Source organism: Sminthopsis crassicaudata, chromosome 2 (assembly GCF_048593235.1).
Source record: "Sminthopsis crassicaudata isolate SCR6 chromosome 2, ASM4859323v1, whole genome shotgun sequence".
Classification (NCBI taxonomy): Eukaryota; Metazoa; Chordata; class Mammalia; order Dasyuromorphia; family Dasyuridae; genus Sminthopsis; species Sminthopsis crassicaudata.
This window is the reverse complement of record NC_133618.1, coordinates 146603663-146630754: the sequence shown is the minus strand read 5'-3', so window position 1 is coordinate 146630754 and position 27092 is coordinate 146603663. Positions and strand designations below refer to the sequence as shown.

The following is a 27092-nucleotide window of genomic DNA, read 5'->3' as shown; positions in this document are numbered from 1 at the left end:
AGGTTGTACTCTGCACCAAAAGAGGCTGGAGATTAGGCAGAATACAGGTAAATCATGAGGTGGAAGGCCCTTGGTCAGATGAGGGGAGGAGAGGACTCCTCTCGTTCTGAAGGCTGGATATTAGGCTGGAGATGGTGAGCTGCTGGAAACTGAAGTTGTGCCCTCCACTGACTGTTTTTTCTCTTCCTTCACTGGATAGGCATAGCAAGCAATGAGAGGCATGAGATTAAAGGGAAGATTGCTTCTCTATGCACCCATGGCTCTTTTATATCACTTGCAGGAAATCAGGTACACAGCAGCAGCAGGTGGAAGATGCCTTGTATTGGCTCAGATGGAAGTTGTTCTGCCAGCCCCTAGCTGCTGTCCTTCAGGAAACATGAAGCTGAGTATGTAAAGCATGCTGTCAGAAAGATCTTACTTTTCTTCTGCCCTAAGGCTGGAGATGAGGCCTGTGCAATAGCAGGGAGCCAAGCAAGGATGAGGGAATTGTTATGGAGCAAACAGAAGTTAGGCAGCCCATAGCAGCCTTTCCTCAGGCAACATGAGTCTCTCTTCTTCAGATAGTGTTAAGTACTATTTCTCATCTTCTAGATGAGAAGAGCCTCAGTGAAAATCAGTGTCTGGCTCAAGGTCACACAGATAGTAATCCTGAGAGACAGGATTAGGAACTAACTTCCAGGCCAGGACTTTATTATTTCATGATGCCTCTCAATATCTGAAAGTTGACTTTCTCCTCAATTGCCAAGAAAAATCTTCCCTTTTTTCTTCCCTCTTTTTCTCTCCTGTAGTCCCAATAATCCTTTAGATCAGTGGTATCACACTCAAATAAAGAGAGATCCCTGAGGGATGCATTTGACTTAGAAAATCACAGATTAACATTACTTAATTGCAATTTGTTCTGTTAAATTCACTTTTCCAATCACATTTTTTTCTGAGTCAGGCTCAGAAGTTTTATGGTGTTGGCCTGCAATTGCAAGTATAATTTCTGCTCTAGAACCCACTTTAATATCTGGATTCTAGACTTATTTCTTTGTTTCATCATGAATCAGAGCAGTTTACTTCCATTCTAACAATAAAATATTTATGCATTATGAAGATAACTAGCAGCTTGAGGCTTGCAGGTGAACTTAATTTCTTTGAAGAAAAGAGATGCCTAAAAAGATGTGGGATTTAATGTTTTTCTAACCCTACTGTTTTGTTTATATAAATTCTTTCACATTTCATTTCAAAAGCACCAAATCATCATCAATTCGGAGATAAGACCATCAAGACAATAAGGAAGAAAATTTAAGAAATTATTTCCCCTAAAATGGCATTTTTGTCCCACTGGGAAAAACACACAAAAAACAAAACAAAAACCCCAGCAAGAAAAGCTTTCCTGAAACTTGCTTTTTTTCATTTCTAGCTGTTCATACTTCCAATATATCCAATATGATTTCATGAGAAAAGTCATATATAACATAGGAAAATCCATTTAGATTTCTTTGATAACGAGTGATTCCAGATGAGTTTTTAGAGGGTTTGTCACTTCAAGTATATTTTATTTTACTTATTTATTATTGAAATTTTGCTAAAATGTATCAACCATTCTTCTGCCTTTCTAAACAAAGTACAACAAACTTAATATAATGTTTTCTTGATGACTCAGGGTTTTTTTTTTATACTTTAAATGGATTTGTGATCTCATCCATATGGACATTCTTTCCAAAGATGCAGCCCATCCACAGTTTGGGCATTTTGTGATGAGCATGTCATCTCATAATTTTCCTAGGGGGCAGAAGGGAGCAGCATATGGAAGGTTTTGTTTGATTTTTTTCCTAGTTAGTTATATATACTCTCTCAAGAATTTGAGGCTCAATACATCAAAAATAAAGTATTTAGAAGAACTGTTGGACTGATATTACACCTTCACTTTGGTTCTACATTATTTAGTTAAATCCATTCATGTCATGGCATTCTGGCAACATCAAGACATGTTCCTTATCTGAGGTCATCTTCTCTATAGTAAGGATTCCTCCAGAACATTTCTACTACTGCCAGTCAGCTTCAAGTGAGGTCCCTAGGAACATCAAATCTCTAACACAAAAGGTTGCCTCCAAGGCTGGATACATCCATCTCTGGCTTGATACTTAAGTCATCTGTGCTCATAGAAGGAACATAAAATAAAAGAGAGCCAGGAGCCTTAGCTCAGGTTTTCTGAAGTCAATATATATACTTTAATTGTTCTATGCTCCCAGATTCGATGCTGCTGGTGGGAGGTGCTTTCCTGTGGGAGGAAAAGTGAGCTTCTCTTCTTTCATTCCTCCAGGAGGGTGCAGTCGCTTTTTAAAAGGTCTAGTTCTCCTAGATGGATTATTTTTCCTGGATAAATGGTCTATGCTTGATTCAGATACCTTTTGCTGCTATCATGAGTTATCAATTGTTAATAATGTGTGTGGAAATATATCCATGTATATATGTGTACACACACACACACACACACACACACACACACACACACACACGACGTTAGATGGCAAAGTGAATAGAATGCTAAGCCGGGAGTTAGAAAGACTCTGTAAGTGCAAATCTGGTCTCAGATACTTAGTAACTGTGTGACTGGCCTCAGTTCCTTAATTATAAAATGAGCTGGAGAAGGAAAAGGCAAAACCACTTTGGCCAAGAAAACAAATTAACAACAAATGTGTACATATACATTATTGTGTGTGTACAAAAACTGCTTTGACTTTAAACATTCACGTCTATGTCAAGACATACTTTCTATTCCAGTAATTTGGTTTATAATTCCCTTAAAAGACCTGTTTAATTCCTTTAGTTATTAAGATTTTTCTTCCTCCTCTAATAGTCATTCATCTGTTTGCATGCTCTAGTTAAAACTTCCAGGAGAACGTTAAGTTCTTTGAAGGCAGGGAGTTTACATTTTGTCTTCATGTCTCTTGCACCTTAGCAGTGGCTTGTATATTCCTTTTCGTTTAGTCTTTTTCCGTCATGTCTAACTTTACATGATTCCTTTTTGGGGTTTTCTGGTCAAACATGCTGGAGCCTTTTTGCCATTTCCTTCTCCAGCTCACTTTACAGATAAATAGCCTGAGGCAAACAGAACTGACTTGTTCAAAGTTACACAGCTGCTAAGTGTCTGAAGCCAGAAATGGACCTAGTTCTTGACTGCAGACATGGCACTCTATTCACTGTGCCACCAAGCTGTCCATGACTTGTACACAGGCTATTGGGAATAGGTACCAGAGCTGTGATTTCACTGGTAAAGAAAAGAAAGATATTCCCTCTACAATGCAGACTGGTACAGTCCTATACCGAGTTGTCTAGGATACTAAAGGTTAAGCAGCTTGCCCTGAATGACACAGCTAGTATGGTGAGGCAAGACTTGATTAGTAACTCAAAACTACAAGGAACAAAATCATTGGGTAGTGGAGCCCTGGATTTCTGAGTTCTGAAACTAGTTTTTTGTCTGCCTCTGGCCTTGTACAAGGTGAATAAATTCTTGTTAGAAAGGACTCTTGCAAGTTGTCATGCCATTGCCAACCTGTTCCTCTAGTAAAGAAAGTACAGCTTGTCACACTTAGCCCAATGTCCCCTCTGTCCCTTCTCTGATGGATGGATCCTTCCTTTGCCTAGCACTAATTCGATGACCCTCAAAACAAAATGAAGAACTCTTGGAATGCTGGGACTTTTTTTTTTTTTTTTTTTAAACATTACATGTAGTTCCGTGTTGCATACAAAATTCCCATCCTAAGCCACGTGAGGACTGACTGGTAACAGGCACCTCCTCAACATGATGGTGAGCTCCAGAAGGGATCCTGGAGATAACCTAGTCCAGGATTCTTGGACTTGATTTTTAAACCATCTGGATAAGTGCTCATTATAACTGGTATTTTAATGCACTTAAAAACATTATTTTGAAAAGATGTAAACTTCGACAGTGCCAAGTCAATAACCACTTACAAAGGGCCAATAACCATTTACAAATGTGGCAAAGGGTCCATGGCACATCCAATCCGGTTCATTTCTCTCGTTTCATAAAAGACAAACTGAGGTACAACAAATGACAATTCCCGAAATTAGAAAGAGGAATGGGGCTGAATATCTGAACCAACGCTGTCAGGATCGGGGTTCTTTTCTACGCATCAGAGGATATTAAAAACGGCATACGGAACCAAGCTGGTTGGATATGGCCTGGTGAAGGGTCTCGATAGGGACCCCAGGTCAGGCCCAGGGATCCCTGTAAAGTGCATTAGAGGGAAGTCCCCTGGGCACTCGAAAGCAGAAGGATACTAACTAGCCTTTCGCACATGGACTGCCCCCCTCCCAGCATGCTTTTCTGCATCACAAATCCCCCTTTCCTGCCCCTATTCCCCCGACCGCTGCCTTTTCACATATGCCGTTGGGTTTCCAAGTCCTAGAAATCACCCTCGCCCTAGGAGCCGCGAGGGGAGACTCACCAGCTTCATATTGAAATCTTCACTGTTGTGTGTACAGCAAGACTCCCTCACTCCCCGAAAAGGGATTTCCGGCTAAACCGCCGCCGCCGCCGTTGCGCAGCCAAACTTCCTAGAGCATGACGGAATAGCGAGTCTTTTCCCTCAATCCTATTTCCTCTGCCCGCCCCCCTCAACCCCGAAGCATCACGGGAAGTGTAGTACGCCCGCGGCTTCATGATGAAAACTGTGGCAATTCTTCCTTTCCTCCCCTTCTCAGAACTCCTCCCTCTGCCGGCTACGATTTATCCCCTTCGCCTCCTCTTCTAACCTCTCCACACCCCAAGGATGATATCATGTCCCCTACCGGACCCTATGCCTCGGCATTGTGGGACCTGTAGTCCCGGTTGGTGCTGATTCTCCCTTTCCCTCCTCCCTATGGGGAAGAGAAAAGACGCGGGCTTTGCCGGGAGCTGTAGTTCCCAGGGGTCGCTTGGCGCCGCGATCCGTGCTTTTACCCCAGGGATCAGGGAACTACAACTCCCAGGGCCGCCCGGCGGCAGCAGGTGGGAGCGGGGCTGTTGATATCAATATGGCGGTTGTCAGCCAGACAAAGACAGTCAGTCTGATGTGATTGAGACAAGGGAGGTTTTCAGGGGGAGACTGGGAGATAGGGGCCTCCCCTCCCCCTTCCCCTCCTCCCACGCCGGCCTCCACCCCCTTCCCCAGCCCCCCTCTTGCCCGAGACCCCGTGCGGAAGACACCCCTCCCCCCTACCTCAGCCCTTCTTCTTGGGACGTTGGGGAGGGGGTTGTCCGCGAGGCGGAGAGAGAGAACTCAGCCAGGCTCCTGAGGTGAGTGGAGCGATTTTCTCCAGCTGGACACCCCGAACCTCTCCTCCTCCGCACTTTCCTGGAGGGTTTGGGGGTGGGGAGTTGGGGGTTTGTCAGGGGTGATGAAGTGTCCGAAGGGAGTATCTGGCTGGCTGGGTGACCCGACTCTGGGGTGGGGCAGGATTATTTTTTTTTTGGGGGGGGAGGTTGGCGACTAACTCAGGGGCACTGGCTACCCCTACCTCCGTCCCTTGTAACTCTGCCGCCCTTGCCTGCAGGCGGAAGGTGGGGAGCTCATGGAGGTGAGGGTCTCCCTGCTGGAGTTTGGGAAACTGAGACTGCGATTCGAGGGGTGTCGGTGTGCGCGCGTGCGTTTCGTTTTCTCAAGTGTCCTTAACTTTGTGTGTGTGTTGGGGGGAGGGGGCGCGCGAGGTGTGCCCCGGAGCAGAGGAGGCCGTTGCCCGGAGAGGTAAAGGCGCGCTCGGTGAGCGGTGGGGCAGATTAGGGCCTGGGCTGCAGAGCGTGTCCACCCCACGGTGGGGCTGGCCGCGGGCTTCGGGAGCTCCCGAAGACGAGGACCCCTAAGGCAAGCACGGATCAACGCGGCGCCGCTGAGGTGGGAAACGAAAAAAGTAGCCCGCGTCTTCTCCGGAATCGTGTTCCGGTGACACCGTCGGGGCTCCTCCGAAAGGCGTCCGCCCTCACCCCCAAACTGTAGGTGGGGTGCCTCTTCCCGAGGTGAAAAGGGCTTTTAAATTACTTGAGGGTGGTTTTGCTGTTGCTGTCGTTTATAAATGTCGTCTCTTTTTTCTTTAAAGAATGTGCCGGGCGTTTTTATAGGGAGGCACAGTAAAGGTGGGAGGGGGCTTAGGTGTATAGTTCAGAAAATACCAGCTGACTGACTGCCCCTCTTGTGGTATGGAACTATTTGGGTTTGTAGTAGCATCTCCAGTCGCAAGTAATGCTAGGGGACAAGTTAAAGATGCTGCTTGCATTTCCTCTCTACCCCACCCTGTTCCACCTCGACTGTTGCTGGAAATTGGGGTGTGGGTGAGCCAAGAAGAAGGCTGCTTTTTTTTTTTTTTTTTTTTTTTTTTTTTTTTTTTTTTTTAAAGGAGAGATTCTGCATTAAATAAAGTTGACTGTTATAAACAGATCGTATTGTTGATTTACAACAGGGCTTAAAAGTCCAGAAGTGTCTGGCTAAGCACTGTGTGATGTGACTAGCCAATTTCTGTCGGGGTCCTCGGTGCCAAAAATATTGCCCTCCCTTTGGTCTTTTCTTCTGGCTTATCTTCTTTCTTTTTCCATCTGCTTTTGGTGCTGCTGACGTATCTTGAGTGTTGAGAATACCTTCTGTGCCTTTTTATTTGTTTTTTGTTTGTTTTTTTCTCCCTGATAAGATTGCATGTTGTTTGGCTTTTTTATTCCCTGCATCATTAGAGGGGAATAATCTGCATCATTTTTTCTGCCAACCCTGTCACAGGTAATTATCACTTTAGCATTGCGGTTTCCTGCATTAAATTTCTTTATTACCATTCTTTAAAGCTCAGTTACTTCATCTATTAAAATTATGTATATAAACCAAAACTCTGGAAAAATAATTTACATTTTTTTAAAAAAAAGTTTTGACTTATTATGATAGGATAGCATTTTTAAAATGATAACTTTAAAACACTAACATTTCTAACAGTTCTTAGGGTTTCATTAAGTGATAGATACCGGGTATTGAACACTTTGTTCTATTTCCCAAATAAGGTTCTTTCTTGAACCTTTTCTTGTGGAACAGTTTGTTTTCCTATGAGAGGAACACTTGAATGTAGGAGTTGTAATAATTTTTTTCAGGTATTTAAAAAAATTAAGGAATTAAAATACATCTATCCCAATTCTGCTAGTTCTTGATCATTGTTAGTTGTCACTGTGGCATCCTGGAAGCAACAAAAACCTGAATTCACATAGCTACTGTATATAACTCTTAGTGTGTTCTGTTACCTTTGATATGGAAATCAGATTGGTCATTCACAACAATAAATAAACTAGTAACTGCAAATGTGTGAGATAACAAGTGTATATTTAGGTTGACCTACATAGAAATAGTTAATGTGTTTTCTGAATCTGAATTTTATATTCTTGAATGTTTTGATCCCTTCCTTAGACCGTCGTAGTTATTAAATACTTAGATTTCTAAAATTCTTTGCTTGTATCTTATCAGTGTTCATTAGAATAATTCTGAAAATGAAACTCAGTCACTTAGAGAAAAAAAATGTTATATAATTGCAGAATATAAAGTACCTATAGAGATTTCCATGTCAAGGAATTAAATTATTTATATCGCAAAAGCAAAATGTAAATGAAAAGTTAAATAAGGAGTATCCATTAACCCCTATACTTTTCATTGCCCAGTTTTTCAGTTAACATATATTTACTGCTTTGATGTTTCTTTTGAAATGAAAACAATATTTTAGGAGAAAACCCACTGACTTTTCTATTCCAGTGCTATATTTGAGTTGAAATCTTGATTTGCAATTCATGCTTATCCAAGTAAAGTATTTACTGTTGCATTCTAAGCACTAGTTACTGGATTGCTGGAACATTGTAAAAATCTTCATTGCAGGTTACAGCCTAAAACACTCAGCATGTGGAAGTCATATGGTCTGCAAAAAGAAGTGGAAAATCAGGGCATTGGTTGCCTGGCCAACTTAAAATTTCATCCTGTAACTGTGAAAGACACATTTATTTTCATGTGATCTCATCTAAAAATGTAATATGTGAATTTGAAAATCTGCACTGTTTTAACTCAATCTGTTACTTGTTTAATGCAATACATTTACTGAACTTTAGCTGCAAAGTAGCATTAAGAAGCCTTTAGAAATTAACTTTTAAAAAAGTGTGTTGGGCGCACACATGCGCATCTGTGGGTAATAATCTTAGAGTTGCAAGATAATTTTTGGAAGTCTTCTCGTCCAATTCTCTCTTTTTTCAGATGTGAAAATTGAGACTTGGGTTTAGTAATTCACCCAAGATCACCCAGCTAGTTAATGATTGAAGTCTAGTATTCTTTCCATTCTCTTTTAGTGAAACTTCAGTTTTTAATATTGTACATAGTTCAGTGTTCAGCATTAGTTTATCCAGAATTAGATGTAAAAATATAATGGATGCATATTAATTTGCTTAATAAAAAAACATCCGATGAATTCACTTATGGTCAGTCATAAAGATGACAGTAGTTACACAACTGATTTGAACTCATCTCCTTCAAATTTAATATTTTCCCCTCATGATATTGTTATTTTAAGATGTCCTTGAAATAAGTCTTCATTGTGTGTACAACCTTATGAGTATAAATGTCAATTTATGACAATTTTACATAGGTATTAATGGTTTTTTATTAATTGATATTTATTATTATAGTAATTATTATTTAATATTAAATACAATTGCTTATTTGTATTTAGCAACTACAAAATAAGTGCAAATATTCAAATTTAATTTGTCCATTTAATCTCTATGTGTATTCTCCTTAATTTGCCATACTTTTAGAATTAAATTTCCTGCTTGTTCATTTCCTACACATTTGATTTCATAGTATCTTCATTTTTAATTTGCAAATACTGTTTAAATTTAGTCAGTTACTGCATTTGGAGATTAGAAATTGTGTTTGCATATTGCTTCTATTCAAGGAGAAAACCTATAGCAAAATGTAAAAGTGATGACCAAGAATCCATACTGGTTCACATTATCATGATAGTTAACCAGATTCTATGTTGTACTCTACTATTGAAAAATTAAAAACTTCTTTAATAGTTTGCCATTTCCTTAAAATATTCCCATGTTTGTATTTTGTTCTTAGATTTGATAGATAATTTACTAACATATATATACATAAGTAGAAAACACTTTATGATGTATAAAAATACAGATAAGACAATATGCAAAAGTGCTATAAACCAGCATATTTGTATATGTATGAAGTGGTTGTATAGGAATTTAGTATACCTTAAAAAGTTAGAACCACACATAGTGAGTAGATTATGTAAACAGTGGTTATTGTCCCAAACCATAAAACTAAAACATTCCATGAAATTCAAATAATGGCTGGGGAGGAAATTTTTTAATATTGTAAACTTTATTTTAAGAAATTACTTTTTATTTCAGACTTTAGTCCTCAGTTTCAATATGCAAATAACAAAAAAGATTTTACGTGAACTCAACTTCTTTTACCTAGTTGTTTAAAAAGCATTTTAAATTTAACAAAAGAATAAAAGAATTGGAATTTGTGTTTTCTGATTAACTTTTTTTTGTATTTTAAAAATTTTTTTGATATCCTTTTTAAAACACCTTTAGCTCTACTTACTTATTTATGTCCATCCCAATGGACATTATCTCTTCTCCTTAACAAATATAGATAAGTAATACAGATAAAAACATTGGTTATGTCTGTGGGAAAAATATATGGTGGTATGCATTTTAGTCCATCCCCTCTTTACTAAGAGGCAGGAGGCTTCATCATTAGTCTTCAATGTTCACGGCATTGTCAAGAGTTGTGAAGTCTTTCAGATTTTAAACCTTAATTTTTAAGTGAATCTGCAATAATTTATCTATTGTCCTATTGAAAATAAGAAGTATCTACTGACATTTCTTTTAAAATTACCTGTGATATCTGTAAATTAAGTTTATAGACATCATAATAATATCACCCAGACATTACTGTAGGACAGGACTTAGGAGCTCCCAAGCACATAGCTATTTTTTTTTTCCAGTGATGGAATGAAGGAAATTTTATTTGAAGAATTTTTGGTGGAAGATAAAGATTTAAACAAGTCATTGCTTCAGATAATTTGTTTTCTTGACTTTAAATAAAATAACATGGCAAACTCATTATAACATTACCTTGGACCTTTTCCAAGAGCATTTAGTTACTGGAAGGACCTGGCTACAGCCTGCTTTTTAAAAAATAATTTCACACTATGAATCCTTAGATTGGTGTTAGAGTTAGGGTTATTTTTTGTTTGTTTGTTTTTGTTTTTGTTTTTGTTTTTAGAGTACATAGGCCCCAGGAAAAGCTTTGGACCAGGATTATAAATATTTTAACTGCTTTTCTCCTCATCCCCACTTATCCCCAAGACATTATAAAATAAATGAGTTTTTATTTAGAGCCATCTGGTTTTTTTTTTTTTTTTTTTTTTTTTTTGGACTATTACAGAAGTTCAGTCAGTTTCATTGTTATCAGTGATATTTGTGATGTACCAAATCAGGGGAAAATAATGAAAAGGAGAGAGTAAAGAAAGAGAGTAAAGATATTTATAGAGCTTATTATGTGTCATACAGTGCTAAATGCTTAGAACCATTTCAGGTATGGGTTTTTGTTATCCCCATTTTATACTTGAGGAAACTGAGGAAATAGGTTAAGTGATTTGCCCAGGGTCATTCACCTGGCAAGTGATTTGAGGTCTCTTATCTATCCTGCCATTCAGCTGCTCCATTAGGTAGAAAGAAGTACTTGATTCTTAAATTACAAGTTTAGCCTCTCATGTGGATATATTATTAGTGTATTGGTTATTTTTTCATGTGAATAAATACCTATAATATTTTCCGTTCATTGTTGTCTGGATTTGGTTTTATTGAGATTGATTTTTTAAAATTCTGAGTTTAAAACACCCCCCAAAAAATACATAAGAAAAGTAGAACAGAAAAAGAAACTTATCTATGAAATTATCAATCTCTTTTCTGTTCCTCATGCTTTCAAAAAATTATGTAATCCAGTATGCTACTTTAAAAACTGTCCCTCTTGTCTGTTTACTTCTAATGCCCTATTCATTAAACACACACACACACACACACACACACACACACACACATATTTTTAGTACAGTTTTTCAAAAACAATACTATCACTGGCTTTCCTGTCAAATCCCTTCCTCTATCTCCAAAATGTGGGGGGGAAACTTTGTAAAAAAGATAAGTATTTAGTAAGCATACGCCCTATTCTAGGCATTGTGCTAAAAGCCAGAGATACAAATATAAAAAGTTTTTACTTTCAAGAAGCTTATGTTCTAATGGGGAAAGGCAACCTATGAGGAAGAGCAGGAAAGTTGGTGGGGGAAGGAGGAGATGGAAATTACATTAGGTGACAAGCTGCTTGCCCCAACAAAATGAGGTAAGTGCTGGCTTATTGGAGCTGAGAGACCTGGATTGAGGTCCATGTTAGTATTGGGAGAAGTAGCATGGTATTTGGAACAGGAAAAGTAATGTGGAGGCCTGAGGGGGGGGGGGGAAGGCAAAATAAGCTCTCAATAAGCAAAGCAAATCTACATATTTGCAATTATCCCAAAGTAAATCTCATTCTGCACTTTGAATCCATCAACCTGCTCTGACAGGAGGTGAATAGCATGTTTGATCATTCATTATTGGAATATTTTGATAAGCTTTCTTACTGTTCTAATTATTTTAATAATCCCAAAGGGCAGGAGCATTTAATGTATATATCTATGTAATCACTTTTTTCATAGGGGAAAAATCCAAATGTCTTAGATGCAACTGCAATGATTATGACCTGGAATTGAACTTTTCTGCTTTAAACTTGGTTTAAATCATCTAGTGTCTAAGATTTAAAGGTTAGTGATTTGGGATCTTTTAGTTTCATTAACCGAAGATTGGAATTTAGTCTAAGCCAGTGGTTCACCAACTATGATCTGGGGACTACTAGTGATTCATAAAAGGATCTCTAGAGAGTCATCTTGCTGTTTTTTTGTAGTAATGCCACTCCCTTGCTCCCCCACTTTTATTTTGTTTAATTAAAAAAAAAAACCTGACTATTTCAATTGTATGTCATGAAAATCAGAGCCTTTTAGGCAGGTTTTTCTTTTTATGACCTGTTTTTCTTTAAGCATTCCAATGAATTATTTCACTTTGTAAAATTCTTTATAATATTTGAAGATACGGTATAAATATGTATGCAAATGACTTGGAAAATAGTAACTGACAAGCCAATTTGGTTTATAACTGAAAAGTAAAGTTTATGAACAAAATTTGCTTTTGAATCTGAAAGAACTGAAGATGACAATAGGCTCATCAGAGAGCAAGGGAAACCACTAATTAAAGGATAAAATTCAAATATGCTTAGTGTTAGGTAGTTTTTTCTGTCTTATCAAATATGGTTCATAATTATTAGTACCACATTTTGAATAGCTATATTCAAAGGATAAATTATATTAAAATGATATATTAAGGGCCATGTAAGAACTTATGGATAAATTATATTGTAAAATGATATAAAGATAAATTATATTAAAATATTGAAAGCCAGTTGGCTTTCTGGAAATGGTTCTCAGAACTGTTGTGCCAAGTTCTTTTCCTCACAAATGGGTTCACTTCTTTTCATTATAAGATGATCTCGCAGTATGTTTGAGTATAGTGAGAATTAAGGGGGGAAATATCTAGAAAAAAAGTGTAATGCAGACATTAGTTTTAATAATTTATCTTTTTATTATCTTCATCTAATTCTTTGATGGAATTGTCGCCCAGTATTAGCAACAAAGTAGCTTGTGTGTATGTGGTTTTTTTTTTTTTCCTATCTTGTAGTTTGTCTAATCTTCATAGACCTAAACAATACTTTCTGTTTAGATAATTGACGACTTTTACATGAAATGTTGCTTAACTTAACCGAGTTTTGTGACCTCATAATTGGAGATATTTTCTGTAGCAATACAGATTATAACCCTTGTAATAATGTTTAGCATTTATAAATTCAGATTGTAGCCATAATAATAATAGCTAGAATTTATATGATATTTTAAAGTTGGAAAGTGTTTTACCAATATTTTATTTCTCCTATAATCATATAAGTGCTATTGTTAGCTCCATTTTACCCCTAATGAAACTGTAGCTAACATTAAATAACTTGTCCTAGGATCAAACAATTAAGTGTCTGAAAAAATTTGAATTCAGTTTTTCAATCAATCATTAAGTATTTATTAAATGCCTACTTTATACCGGACTTTGTGCTGAGGGCTAGAAACACAAAAAGGAGCAAAAGACCATCCTTGACCTCAAGAAATTTACAATCTAATATCTCCCTGAGATGGCTATAGGATCATAAAAATCATAATTGAAGCTGGAAAGACCTTTTTAATCTAATCCCTTCATTTTACAGATGAGACTAAAGTTTGTAAAGATTAAGGGGACTATCCAAAGTCATGAAGCTATGTGATACTAAACTGGGATTTGAATGCAGTTCCTTTGTTTCCATTGTGCTGTCTTATAACACATCTAAGACCTTTCTTCTTAGTATGGTTATTTTGTCTTCCCATAAATTCTCATAGGAGATCCACATAATATATTTGAGATCTTTCTCTACATAAAGTAAATTTCCAGTTAATTTATAGAATTATTGATTTATTTTGACCCATATAAAAGGGAAAAAAATCTGGAAGGAGACACAAGGTTCAATTATCCATCCTTTCTATTCAAGAATGATTAGTGCATGCTTATTGAAGGGTAGGTAGGGGCTGCTTTAAATAGTTTTAGTCTGGTGTTCCAGTTTATCACTGTGGGAACAGGACTGCTAAGAAGACCCTCTGGGTCTCGAGGAAGGGCAAGCATGCTCAGTTTTTTTGGAAACTTGCAGAGAAAGACCATAATGGCAGCAAGCATGGAGGAATACTTCACTCATTTTAAGAAGGCACAAAGAGTACAGAGGCCAATGACACAGGAAGAAGAGATACTGAAGTTGATGGCATGGGAACGGGATGGGGTGGTGGAAGGAGGCAGGCAGAATAGGGAATGGAAATTGGGAGAAAGAAGTTCACAGAGACACAAGGTTACTTATATAATCTGGGAGATAAGTTAGGAGCACTTGGTCAGCATGATCCTTAGCAGGTGGAGGCATGTGATGATGGATAAGACAGGAATTTGGTGTCTTATTTTTTTTTTTTAAGCTTTTGGTGATGTGGGACAGACGCATACTTTTTTATGCTACCTTAGTTCATTAGTATGTCCACATCATCTCAAAGTTACCAGCAGGATTTTAGAATTCATTAGCATAACCATTTGCTATTATTTTGTTAAATTCATGTGTATTTCTGCACGTGTCTGGAACTTATTTGAAGCTATAGGCTAAGAACAGTTAGCAGGATTGAGTGCTGTTACATTAAGGCCTAGATATCTTCCCCTAATTTAGCACACAGTCTCAGGAAATGTTCTTAGTTTATTTTATTAGACAGTTTTCAATGGGTCCTATGCTCCTCTAATTTATGAGACTGTTTGCAAGTAATTGTTGCACCCTTAATTTATGGAATACTCTGTAAATAACTTCTGGGTTTTCCTTTGCAATCTTTTTTCCTACTGTTGTTACCTTATTCTATCTCCTTGTAAATGTATAATTCTAGCTAAAAGGGGAGGATCATGTTCAGGGGGACCAGAGTCAGATGCAGTTTAAGCATTTAGAAGATCCTTAATCCTGGTAAAATCCTGGTAAAAAAAATCCTGTGAACATTCAGGATAATGTTTTTAAATGCATAAAACAAAATGTCCAGGATAAGAAAGGAAACTGATTATACAGAAATATATTTGTCAAAATATTTTATAAAGAATTACATGGACCCAAGATTAGAAATCTTTTAATGTTACTTGAATACTAATGCAGCATGCAGACTATTGATTGATTATCCTGTACTCTTAGGAAACTCTGCTATTGTGAAAAATTGGTATTGCATTCTGTTCTTGGAGTTAATTAAGACAATGATTGTCATTTTATTTTCACACTGATATTCACACTTGCAAGTTGAATAGAAAGTTCTATAAAATGATTAGATGCTAGAAAAAAGACTACCTTTTGCTTATTTTTATTATTTTGTTGGAAAACCTCAAAGAAATTAAAAAAAACATTCTTATAACTTTCATAATATTCTTTTGAAGTGGAATAATATCCTTGTTTTTTCAAACTGAGGCATATAAAAGTAAATTAGCTTCTTAAGACTACTGTTGGTATAATATTATCATGGAAAGAACTGTAGCCTCCAAGAATTTTGGGAAAAAATTGTATAATAGAAATGATTGTTAACTGTCTTATATTCCTCTAGTGACAGATCATAATTTCTGTTTGGGAAAGTATGAGAAACTATGTATTCTGAGAAATATCTTTATAAGTTTGATTAAAACATCATTTGTCACCCATGAAATATAGTCATTTCTGGGTTGAAAGCCAATATGATATTATATACAGTAGTAAGTATAGTACACTTAGGATTAAAAACTGTAATAAATATAATTTTCAATTAGAGTACTGACATGAGACTACAGTGGTCTGGCTTGTATGTCCTATTCTTCCTTCCGCTTCCCACACCCTTTGGTACCTATACTTTGGTTATACTCTCTGGTCAAAGTTTTCAATAAGATGCAGCAAGTTTATCACAGAATTTTGAGAGCCTTCAGGTAAAATGTGAACTCCTTTTAATTATTAATACTACGTAATATTCCTCATAAATCATTCCTTACATTAGAATCTAGGAAGAACTCAAATAGTATGTTTTCCCTTTTTACATTATGGTAATTCTTTGCTGCTGGAAATTATTGGTTACACTAATTTTTCATATTGCATGTTTCATGGATTGCCTATGACCAAAGAACTAATTTACCTATAACCAACTCCTTCATTCTTACTTAGGTTTGTCCTTGGATAGCAAACATAGTTTGTCATTGGTACTTTCTAGTCTGATAGAATCGGCCTGAACTTGAGCTCTGTCCCTTTGAGAAGCCAAATTATTATGATATCACAATGAGGCTTCAGATTAGGACTTCACCCTGTAAACAGTGAAGTCCTCTAGATATTTGTGTTTGGGATAATATTGTGTTGAATGTATCTATTGTCTAAACACTATAGGAATGCCTCAACAAAATCCATAACCACTCAGAAATTGGCTTCACAATCAGTAAAATCAAAATGTTGTTCTCAAGGCTTTGATACAAAATTGGATGGATATTAAGGTCATTAGGATTTCTACTTTAAACTGATACTGTTGGTCAAAAATTTAACCAAATTAAGTCCAGAATACTTAGGAGAAAGAGAGAATGTGGGCTAAATTGTATTTTGAACGCTTAATAATCTCAAATTGTTCTTGGACAAAAACTTAAATGTTTTAATACCACATTCTGGTGGCATATAGCACTGTATTCCAGTGATTCTGTAGCTGGAAATCATGGAATACCATAACCTCCAAAGAATCCAAACTGATCCAGAGATCAATGGAGAGATGCATGATGAGAATAAATAGATTGTAGTATATTATAACTTTAGGTTTACTTGTAAAAACTGATATGAGACTGTCATTCTGGAAATACATAATTGGAAGAGGAGGTAGGAATATTATGGGGCAAGAAATAAGAGATCATGATGGACTGCCTAAACACTGCTTCCATGGAATATTAAAAACCTTTGAACAAGACCTGTACCACTTTGGATAAATCTTCTATGGAAGGGTATGGATACAGATAGTATAGAATTCAAACTACATGAGTTGTCATCTATTGCAATAAAGGGAGAATCCAGATCAGTGATAACAGAAATCTGTTGAAGTATATCAGAAAAAGTTCCTTTAACTAAAATTCTTAGTAAATTACATGTTAAACTAGGAGATAAGAGACTTAATTCTATCTAATCTTGGCCCTGCCATTATTTATATATGTGACTTCAGGTGAATAATTTTTCCTTTCTGGGTTAGCTATAAAATGTTGGACTTGGTGACCATTATGATCTTTCACATCTAAAATTTGCAATTTCTATGAATTTTCTCCATGCTATCTGGTTGCGGAAAAGGTACCAATGATGATTATTACATTTATCATTATTCCATTCATATCTCATATAGTATTTTTAACTTATCTTGATATTTTTTCTTTTAAAAAATTCCAGTTACATAAGGTGATAAGAATAAAATAGGTTGGTTTAACTTTAAACATAAGCTATTACATTAACTTTCAGTTCAATTTTTTATACATCAAGTTGGCAAAAATTTGAAATTGTTAAAATGGTTGCTTTTTAAAAAACTTGTCAAATATGTACCTTTGAAGATAATTCAAAGCATATCTCTTTATATAATGATGACAATGATATATCTCTTGCTAAAGGAAAAACACATGAAGACCTTTTCAAAGAAGGTAAGGAATATCACTTTTTGTCATATTAGTTTGCAAATAGTCACAAAATCACAGGAATGTATGATCTTAGTTGTGTAAAGGAATTAGAAGGTAATCTGTTGTAGTCCAAACTCATTTTGTAGAGAAGGCCCAGAGATTAAGTGATATGCCAAGGTCAGGTAGTGTGTTAGTTATGAAACCAGAACAGAAATATGGATCCTGTCAACCAGGCCAATGCTTCCAGCACACTATAGTGGAAAATGAATCTTTACAAGTAACTTGTTGGAGGAGACTAACAAATGATCCTTCATTTCATGAGCATAATTATGTTAAATAGTGGTATTTTTTTCTTGGATTCTAGTTACTTTTTTGTTACTGACATATTTGTATTTATAGAAGTAAATATGACTTCCATTATCTGATTCCAGTTTCTATTGGGGATATGTTTTACCCTCTTAGCAGTATTCATCTTCTGTGCATTAAGGTATATATTCAGAACGTCTGTTTGTGTGTTTTGTGTGGAGAGGACAGGTATTGGGAAGGTATTGTAATACTTTTCCATATTTTGGGCCAAGACAGTTATAAAGTTAAAAATGCAATCATCTTAAATAAATGCAAGGCTTGTGGCCTCAGAATTTCTTTTAGATTATACTTGGAATTAACTTTATGTTAATCCTCTGAAACTCTGAAATCAATAATTATTGAATATGGGCTATATTTGTAATATTTTGTCAGGGATAAAAATGAAAAATGACATAGTTCCTGCCCTCACTGAGTTTACAGTCTAAAGGAGAACAGAAACATTAGATATGTCTGGTTGGCCCTGATTATACAACCAGGAGCAGCAAGTGGAAGTTGCAGATTGGTGAATTCTGGCTGTGTGAGAGAAAATTACTAATTATTATATCTAATTCGAAGTTTCTTTGACTAACTTTGAAGTAATAGACTTCCCTTCATTGGCGACCTATTCTTTTAAATAGATTTTATTTACATTTTTAAAAAATTTAAATCATTTATCAGATTTAATTAGATGGTTTTCAGAAAACCATCTTTATAACAAGGAATTTTTCTTTTCTTTTTTCTTGAGGCAATTGGGGGTTAAATGACTTGCCCCAAGGTCACACAGATAGGAGGTGTTGTGTCTGAGGTCACATTTGAACTCAGGTCCTCCTGACTTCAGATCTGGTGCTCTATCCATTGCACCACAGCTGCCCTCATGACAAGGAATTTTTCAAAGATGATGAAGGGGAAAAAAAAGCTTCAGTAAAACTAATGAACACATTAAAAAAAAAAATCTAGTGGTTTATGTAATATTTCACGCTTTTTTTCCCCCCAGAACTGAAAAAGGAACTGGGGATGTATTTTCTTTCTTCTCTTCTTTGGGCCCAACTTTGTCTTTTATAATTTCATATCATTTTTTGTTGTTTTGAGTTGTCTTTTCTATTTGTATTGTTGTAGTTATGTACATTGTTTTCCTGGCTCTGCTAATTTCATTTTGCATCAACTTACCTAAGTTGTAACTTATGTAAGTCTTTACATGTTTCTCTGTGTTCATTACATTCATCTTACAACATGATAATTCCATTATGTTCATGTACCATAATTTGTTTAGTCATTCCTCAATGAGTTGACATCAGTTTTGTTTCAAATTCTCTGTAATCACAAAAAGTGCTATTACAAATGTTTTGGTGTAAATAGAAATTCCCCTTCCCCCCCCCCTTTTTTTTTCCCATTACGGATATTTGCTAGGCATATACCTTAATATGTTTAGCTCTGAAATCTCTTGGTTAAAAAGTATGGATATTTTTGTTACTTTATTTGCATAATTCTAAATTGCTTTCCATAATGATTGGACCAGTTCACAGCTTCCCCAACAACGCATTAATGATCCTTTTTTTTTTTTTTTTTTTTTTTTTGAGAGTTAAGGTTATTAGGTTCAAGTGACTTACTCAGGGTCACACTAGTAAGTATTAAGTGTCTGGGACTGGATATCCTGACGCTAGTACTACTGCTCTAGCTGCTATATAATCTAACTACCAACAACCCTCTTAACATTGACTGTTTTTAAAAATATTTTTGTCTGATGGCAGAAACTAGGCATGTACCCATATTTAACACCACATACTAAGATAAGATCAGAATGGGTCCAAGATTTAGGCATAAAGAATGACATCATAAATAAATTAGAGGAACATAGGATAGTTTACCTCTCATACTTGTGAAGGAGGAAGGAATTTGTGTCCAAAGGAGAACTAGAGACCATTATTGATCACAAAATAGAAAATTTTGATTACACCAAATTAAAAAGTTTCTGCACAAACAAAACTAATGCAAAAAAGATTAGAAGGGAAGTAACGAATTGGGAAAACATTTTTACAGTTAAAGGTTCTGATAAAGGCCTCATCTCCAAAATATACAGAGAATTGACTTTAATTTATAAGAAATCAAGACATTCTCCAATTGATAAATGGTCAAAGGATATGAACAGACAATTTTCAGATGATGAAATTAAAACTATTTCCACTCATATGAAAGAGTGTTCCAAATCACTATTGATCAGAGAAATGCAAATTAAGACAACTCTGAGATATCATTACACACCTGTTAGATTGGCTAAGATGACAGGAACAAATAACGATGAATGTTGCAGGGGATGTGGGAAAACTGGGACACTGATGCATTGTTGGTGGAGTTGTGAAAGAATCCAACCATTCTGGAGAGCAATCTGGAATTATGCCCAAAAAGTTATCAAAATGTGCATACCCTTTGACCCAGCAGTGATACTACAGGGCTTATATCCCAAGGAAATACTAAAGAAGGGAAAGGGACCTGTATGTGCCAAAATGTTTGTGGCAGCCCTTTTCATAGTGGCTAGAAACTGGAAAATGGATGGATGTCCATCAATTGGAGAATGGTTGGGTAAATTATGGTATATGAATGTCATGGAATATTATTGTTCTGTAAGAAATGACCAACAGGATGAATACAGAGAGGCTTGGAGAGACTTACATCAACTGATGCTGAGTGAAACGAGTAGAACCAGGAAATCATACACTTCAACAATGATACTGTATGAGGATGTATTCTGATGGAAATGGATATCTTCAACATAGAGAAGAGCTAATCGAATTTCAATTGATCAATGATGGACAGAATCAGCTACATCCAGAAAAGGAACACTGGGAAATGAGTGTAAACAGCATTTTTTTTTGTTTGTTTTTGTTTTTCTTCCCAGATTATTTTTACCTTCCGAATACAATCCTTCCTCTGCAGCAACAACAACAAAAAAATTCGGTTCTGCACATATATATTGTACCTAGGATACACTATAAGATATTTAATATGTATGGGAATGCCTGCCATCTAGGGGAGGGGGTGGAGGAAAGGAGGGGAAAAATTCTAAACAGAAGGTAGTACAAGGGATGATGTTGTTTAAAAAAAAAAAAATTACCTATGCATATGTACTGTCAAAAAATGTTATAATTATAAAAATTAATAAAAAAATGCTGTGATAGGGAAAAAAAAATATTTTTGTCTGTGCCAGTTCATTGAGTTTGATAAAATTGTTTCTCTTATTTGGAGCATTCTTTCATTTGGTTGCTAACAGTTTTCAATTCATTTTGAATTCTTTGACCTTTAGCTTTTGGAGACTGGCTTTTGGGCTCATCTATATCTTATATAATTATATATCTTGGATAATTTTATTAGATATATACTGTAAAATTGTGTTTTATGGCATGGTCTTTAATTTTCAGGACATAAAATCCACTTAAAATGTATTGTGAAATATTACGTAGGATGTTGCCCTAAATCTAATTCCTGTCAGGTTACTTTATTGGATATTTTAAAGTGGACGATAGAAACCAATTTATTGAATGGGGAAGGGAAAGGAAAGAGCATGTAGAAGAGATTCTTACTCAGGTTTGAGTTGAATAAAATGACTTCCATATATTATAGGATCAAAAATCCAAAGCTTTCAGGGACTTCAGAAGCCATGTAAGCCAATGGCTTCATTTTATAGAAGACAAAATTGAAGATTAGGAAGATGAATGAACTGTCCAGAGTCCTACAGATAGTAAGCAAGAGAGGTACGGTTTGAACCTAGGTTCTCTTGATTAGAGTCATTGCTCTTTTCATTCTATCACATACTTTTTTTTTTATTCAGTTTTATTTTCAGTCCTGCATTCTTTCCCTCTCATATCCCTTAGCCCTACTCATTAAAAACTGAAACCTATTATAAACGTGTATAATGAAGCAAAACAAATCCCCACATTAGTTCCCCTTTCTTTAAAATATACTTCAGTATGCTTGAGGTTAACATGTTTTATTAAGAGTCCTCTGGAGCTGTGGGTAGTTTCATTTTGTTGATCAAAGTTCCTAAGTGTTTTTGAAGTTTATCCTTTTAGTGTTGTTATTGTAGAAGTTGGTTCTGGTTCTACTTACTTCTGTTTGCATCAGTTCAAATGAGTCTTCTCAGGTTTTTAAAAAACCATCCTCATCATTTCTTATAACAACAGCATTTTATTACATATATGTGTGTATATATATATATATATGCCATAATTTATCCATTCCCCAAGTAATTAACCATCTCCTCAGTTTCTGATTCATTGCCAACACAAAAAGAGTTGCTATGAATATTTTTGTACATATATGTCATTTTCCTATTTCTTTGATCTATTGGAATATATATATATATATATATATAGACCTAGTAGAAGAATCACTGGATTAATATGTATGTACAGTTTAGTAGCCTTTAAAGCATAATTCCAATTGCTTTCTGGAGTGTTTGAACCAGTTTACAATTCCACTAATAGTAGTCCATTAATGTACCTATTTTCCCACAGTCCCTCCAGCATTTGTCATTTTTCATTTTTTAACAACTTTGCAAAGCTGATGGTTATGAGGTTGTACCTCAGAGTTGTTTTAGTTTATTTCCTAATTATGAATTGTTTGTAACATTTTTTTTTGGTCATGCACATCTTACTCTTTTTTTTTTTTTTTTTTTTTTTTAATTTTTTTTTATTATATATATATATATGTTTTATAATATTATCCCTTGTATTCATTTTTCCAAATTACCCCCCCTCCCTTATTCCCTCCCCCCGACGACAGGCAATACCATACATTTTACATGTGTTACAATATAGTCTAAGTACTATACATGTGTGTGAATATCATTTTCTTGTTGCACAATAAACATTAGAATCCGAAGGTACATGCAACCTGGGCAGACAGATATTAGTGCTAACAATTTACATTCCCCTCCCAGTGTTTCTTCTCTGGGTGTATCTACCTCTGTCCATCATTGATCAACTGGAAGTGAGTTGGATCTTCTTTATGTTGAAGATTTCCACTTCCATCAGAATACATCCCCAAACAGTATTGTTGTTGAAGTGTACAGTGATCTTCTGGTTCTGCTCATTTCACTCAGCATCAGTTGATTTAAGTCTCTCCAGGCCTCTCTATATTCCTCCTGCTGGTCATTTCTTACCGAGCAATAATATTCCATAACTTTCATATACCACAATTTACCCAACCATTCTCCAACTGATGGACATCCATTCATCTTCCAGTTTCTAGCCACAACAAAAAGAGCTGCCACAAACATTTTGGCACATATATGTCTCTTTCCGCTCTTTAGTATTTCTTTGGGATATAATCCCAGTAGTAGCGCTGCTGGGTCAAAGGGTATGCACAGTTTGATAACTTTTTGGGCATAATTCCAGATTGCTCTCCAGAATGGCTGGATTCTTTCACAACTCCACCAGCAATGTATTAGTGTCCCAATTTCCCCACATCCCCTCCAACATTTGTCATTATTTGTTCCTGTCATCTTAGCCAATCTGACAGGTGTGTAGTGGTATCTCAGAGTGGTCTTAATTTGCATTTCTCTGATCAGTAGTGATTTGGAACACTCTTTCATGTGAGTGGATATAGTTTCAATTTCTTCCTCTGAGAATTGTCTGTTCATATCCTTTGACCATTTATCAATTGGAGAATGGTTTGGTTTCTTATAAATCATGGTCAGTTCTCTATATATTTTGGAAATGAGACCTTTGTCAGAACCTTTGTTTTTAAAAATATTTTCCCAATTTGTTACTTCCCTTCTAATCTTGTTTGCATTAGTATTGTTTGTACAGAAACTTTTTAGTTTGATGTAATCAAAATCTTCTATTTTGTGATCAATAATGATCTCTAGTTCTCCTCTGGTCATAAATTCCTTCCTCCTCCACAAGTCTGAGAGGTAGATTATCCTCTGTTCCTCTAATCTATTTATTATCTCCCTCTTTATGCCTAAATCATGGACCCATTTTGATCTTATCTTGGTATATGGTGTTAAGTGTGGATCCATATCTAATTTCTGCCATACTAATTTCCAGTTTTCCCAACAGTTTTTTCCGAATAATGAATTTTTATCCCTAATGTTGGAATCTTTGGGTTTGTCAAAGATTAGATTGCTATAGATGTACCCTTTTTTGTCCTTTGTATCTAATCTGTTCCACTGATCTACCGGTCTATTTCTTAGCCAATACCAAATGGTTTTGGTGACTGCTGCTATATAATATAGCTTTAGATCAGGTACACTTAGACCACCTTCCTCTGAGTTTTTTTTCATTAGTTCCCTTGCAATTCTTGACCTTTTATTCTTCCATATGAATTTTGTTGTTATTTTTTCTAGGTCATTAAAATAGTTTCTTGGGAGTCTGATTGGTATAGCACTAAATAAATAGATTAGTTTGGGGAGTATTGTCATCTTTATTATATTCGCTCGGCCTATCCAAGAGCACTGAATGTCTTTCCAATTATTTAAATCTGATTTTATTTTTGTGGCAAGTGTTTTGTAATTTTTCTCATATAATTCCTGACTTTTCTTTGGTAGATGGATTCCCAAATATTTTATACTATCAACATTTGTTTGGAATGGAATTTCTCTTTGTATCTCTTGCTGTTGCATTTTGTTAGTGATATATAAAAATGCCGAGGATTTATGTGGATTTATTTTGTATCCTGCCACTTTGCTGAAATTTTGAATTATTTCTAGTAGCTTTTTAGCAGAGTCTTTGGGGTTCTCTAAGTATACCATCATGTCATCTGCAAAAAGTGATAGTTTAATTTCCTCATTTCCTACTCTAATTCCTTGAATCTCTTTCTCGGCTCTTATTGCCGAGGCTAGCGTTTCTAGTACTATATTGAATAGTAATGGTGATAGTGGGCAACCTTGTTTCACTCCTGATCTTACTGGGAAAGGTTGCAGTTTATTTCTATTGCATATTATGCTTACTGACGGTCTTAAATATATACTCCTGATTATTCTAAGGAATAATCCATTTATTCCTATACTCTCAAGAGTTTTTAGTAGGAATGGATGTTGGATTTTGTCAAATGCTTTTTCTGCATCTATTGAGATGATCATATGGTTCTTATTAATTTGATTATTAATATGGTCAATTATATTAATAGTTTTCCTAATATTAAACCAGCCCTGCATTCCTGGAATAAATCCTACTTGATCATAGTGTATTATCTTGGAGATGATTTTCTGAAGTCTTTTTGCTAATATCTTATTTAAGATTTTAGCATCAATATTCATTAAGGAGATTGGTCTATAATTTTCTTTCTCAGTTTTCGATCTACCAGGTTTAGGTATCAGTACCATGTCTGTGTCATAAAAGGAATTTGGTAGGACTCCTTCATCCCCTATTTTTTCAAATAATTTATATAACATTGGGGCTAATTGTTCTTTAAATGTTTGGTAGAATTCACATGTGAATCCATCTGGCCCTGGGGATTTTTTCCTGGGGAGTTGATTAATAGCTTGTTCTATTTCTTTTTCTGAAATGGGACTATTTAAGCAATTTATCTCCTCCTCTGTTAATCTAGGGAGCCTATATTTTTGGAGGAAGTCATCCATTTCACTTAAGTTATCAAATTTATTGGCATAAAGTTGGGCAAAGTAACTCCTTATTATTTCTCTAATTTCCTCTTCATTGGTGGAAAGATCCCCCTTTTCATTTGTAAGACTATCAATTTGATTTTCCTCTTTCTTTTTTTTGATCAAATTTACCAAAGGTTTATCTATTTTATTGGCTTTTTCATAAAACCAACTCTTGGTTTTATTTATTAATTCAATAGTTTTTTTACTTTCAATTTTATTGATTTCTCCTTTTAATTTTTGTATTTCGAGTTTAATTTTTGGTTGGGGGTTTATAATTTGGTCTTTTTCTAGCCTTTTAAGTTGTAAGCCCAATTCGTTAATCTTCTCTTTCTCAATTTTCTTCAAATAAGCCTCTAAAGATATAAAATTTCCCCTTATTACCGCTTTAGCTGCATCCCAAAGATTTTGATATGATGTCTCATCATTATCATTATCTTGGGTGAAATTGTTAATTGTTTCTATAATTTGCTCTTTCACCCAGTCATTCTTTAAGATGAGATTATTCAGTTTCCAATTACTTTTTGGTCTATTTACCCCTAACTTTTTACTGAATGTAGCTTTTATTGCATTGTGATCTGAGAAGAAGGCATTTATTATTTCTGCCTTCCTACATTTAATTTTGAGATCTTTATGTCCTAGTATATGGTCAATTTTTGTATAGGATCCATGAACTGCTGAGAAGAAAGTATATTCCTTCCTATTGCCATTCAGTTTTCTCCAAAGGTCTATCATACCTAGTTTTTCTAATGTTCTATTTACTTTTTTAATTTCTTTCTTGTTTGTTTTGTGGTTTGATTTGTCTAAATCTGAGAGTGCAAGGTTGAGATCTCCCACTATTATAGTTTTACTGTCTATTTCTTCTTGCAGTTCTCTTAACTTTTCCTTTAGAAAGTTAGATGCTATACCACTTGGTGCATATATGTTTAGTATTGATATGGCTTCATTATTTATGCTACCTTTCAGCAGGATATAGTTTCCTTCCTTATCTTTTTTAACGAGATCTACTTCTGCTTTTGCTTGATCTGAGATAAGGATAGCTACCCCTGCTTTTTTGGCTTTACCTGAAGCATAATAGGCTCTGTTCCAACCTTTTACCTTTACTCTGTATGTATCTCCCTGCTTTAAGTGTGTTTCCTGTAGGCAACATATTGTAGGGTTCTGCTTTTTGATCCAATCTACTATCCGTCTCCGTTTGATGGGATCGTTCATCCCATTTACATTTACAGTTAAAATTACTAATTCTGTATTTCCTGCCATCGTATTATCCCCAGATTATGCTTTTTTCCCTTGACCCCCCTGATCCCCCTCCCCGATATTTAATTTACAGACCCCCCTTGTGACGCGCAACCCTCCCTCTTTTTTTTTTTTTTTTTTTTTTAGGATCCCTCCCCCCTCCCTCCAAGTCCCTTCACTTATTCCCCTTTCCCTTTTCCCTTTTTCCCTCCCCCCTTTTAATGAGGTGAGAGAAAATTCTCTGAAAAACAAATATGTTAATTATTTACTCTTTGAGCCTCTTCTGATGAGAGTAAGATTCACACAATGATTCTCCCCCTCACTAAGTTCCCTCAGATATGGTGTATTTTCTATGTCTCTTCCTGGGATGTAGTTTCCCTCTTTTTATCACTCCTTCCCCTTTTTCTGAACCGACCTCCTTCCCTTTACTACACCCCCCTTTTTTTCTTTTATATCAGTAAAATCAAATTATCCTTGAGTATTTTTTATATACCCACAACAGAGTTACAGTTCTCAAGG

The 27092-nt window shown here is 35.6% G+C and overlaps 2 protein-coding genes across 12 annotated transcripts in view; one reads left to right on the top strand and one right to left on the bottom strand.

Annotated features, from left to right (window-relative positions):
• INTS9 (integrator complex subunit 9) overlaps positions 1-5606 on the bottom strand; it is a 129674-nt gene extending 124068 nt beyond the window's left edge. For 2 of the 5 annotated variants that reach the window (XM_074287555.1, XM_074287557.1), the window contains exons 1-2: positions 4801-5060; positions 4458-4566 (exon numbers count right to left, since the gene is read on the bottom strand). In XM_074287555.1, the coding sequence (XP_074143656.1) occupies positions 4458-4466 (9 nt within the window). In that variant the 5' untranslated portion in view covers positions 4467-4566; positions 4801-5060. Of the gene's footprint in view, positions 1-4457; positions 4630-4800; positions 5061-5210 lie in introns of those variants that run through there. The other 3 variants (XM_074287558.1, XM_074287556.1, XM_074287559.1) reach the window with 3 other exon arrangements.
• Positions 4979-27092, top strand: part of HMBOX1 (homeobox containing 1) — a 240102-nt gene continuing 217988 nt past the window's right edge. For 6 of the 7 annotated variants that reach the window (XM_074287563.1, XM_074287560.1, XM_074287569.1 and 3 more), the window contains exon 1: positions 4998-5287. The gene's annotated coding sequence lies outside the window, so the exon portion shown is untranslated. Of the gene's footprint in view, positions 5288-27092 lie in introns of all 7 variants that reach the window. The other variant, XM_074287562.1, reaches the window with a different exon arrangement.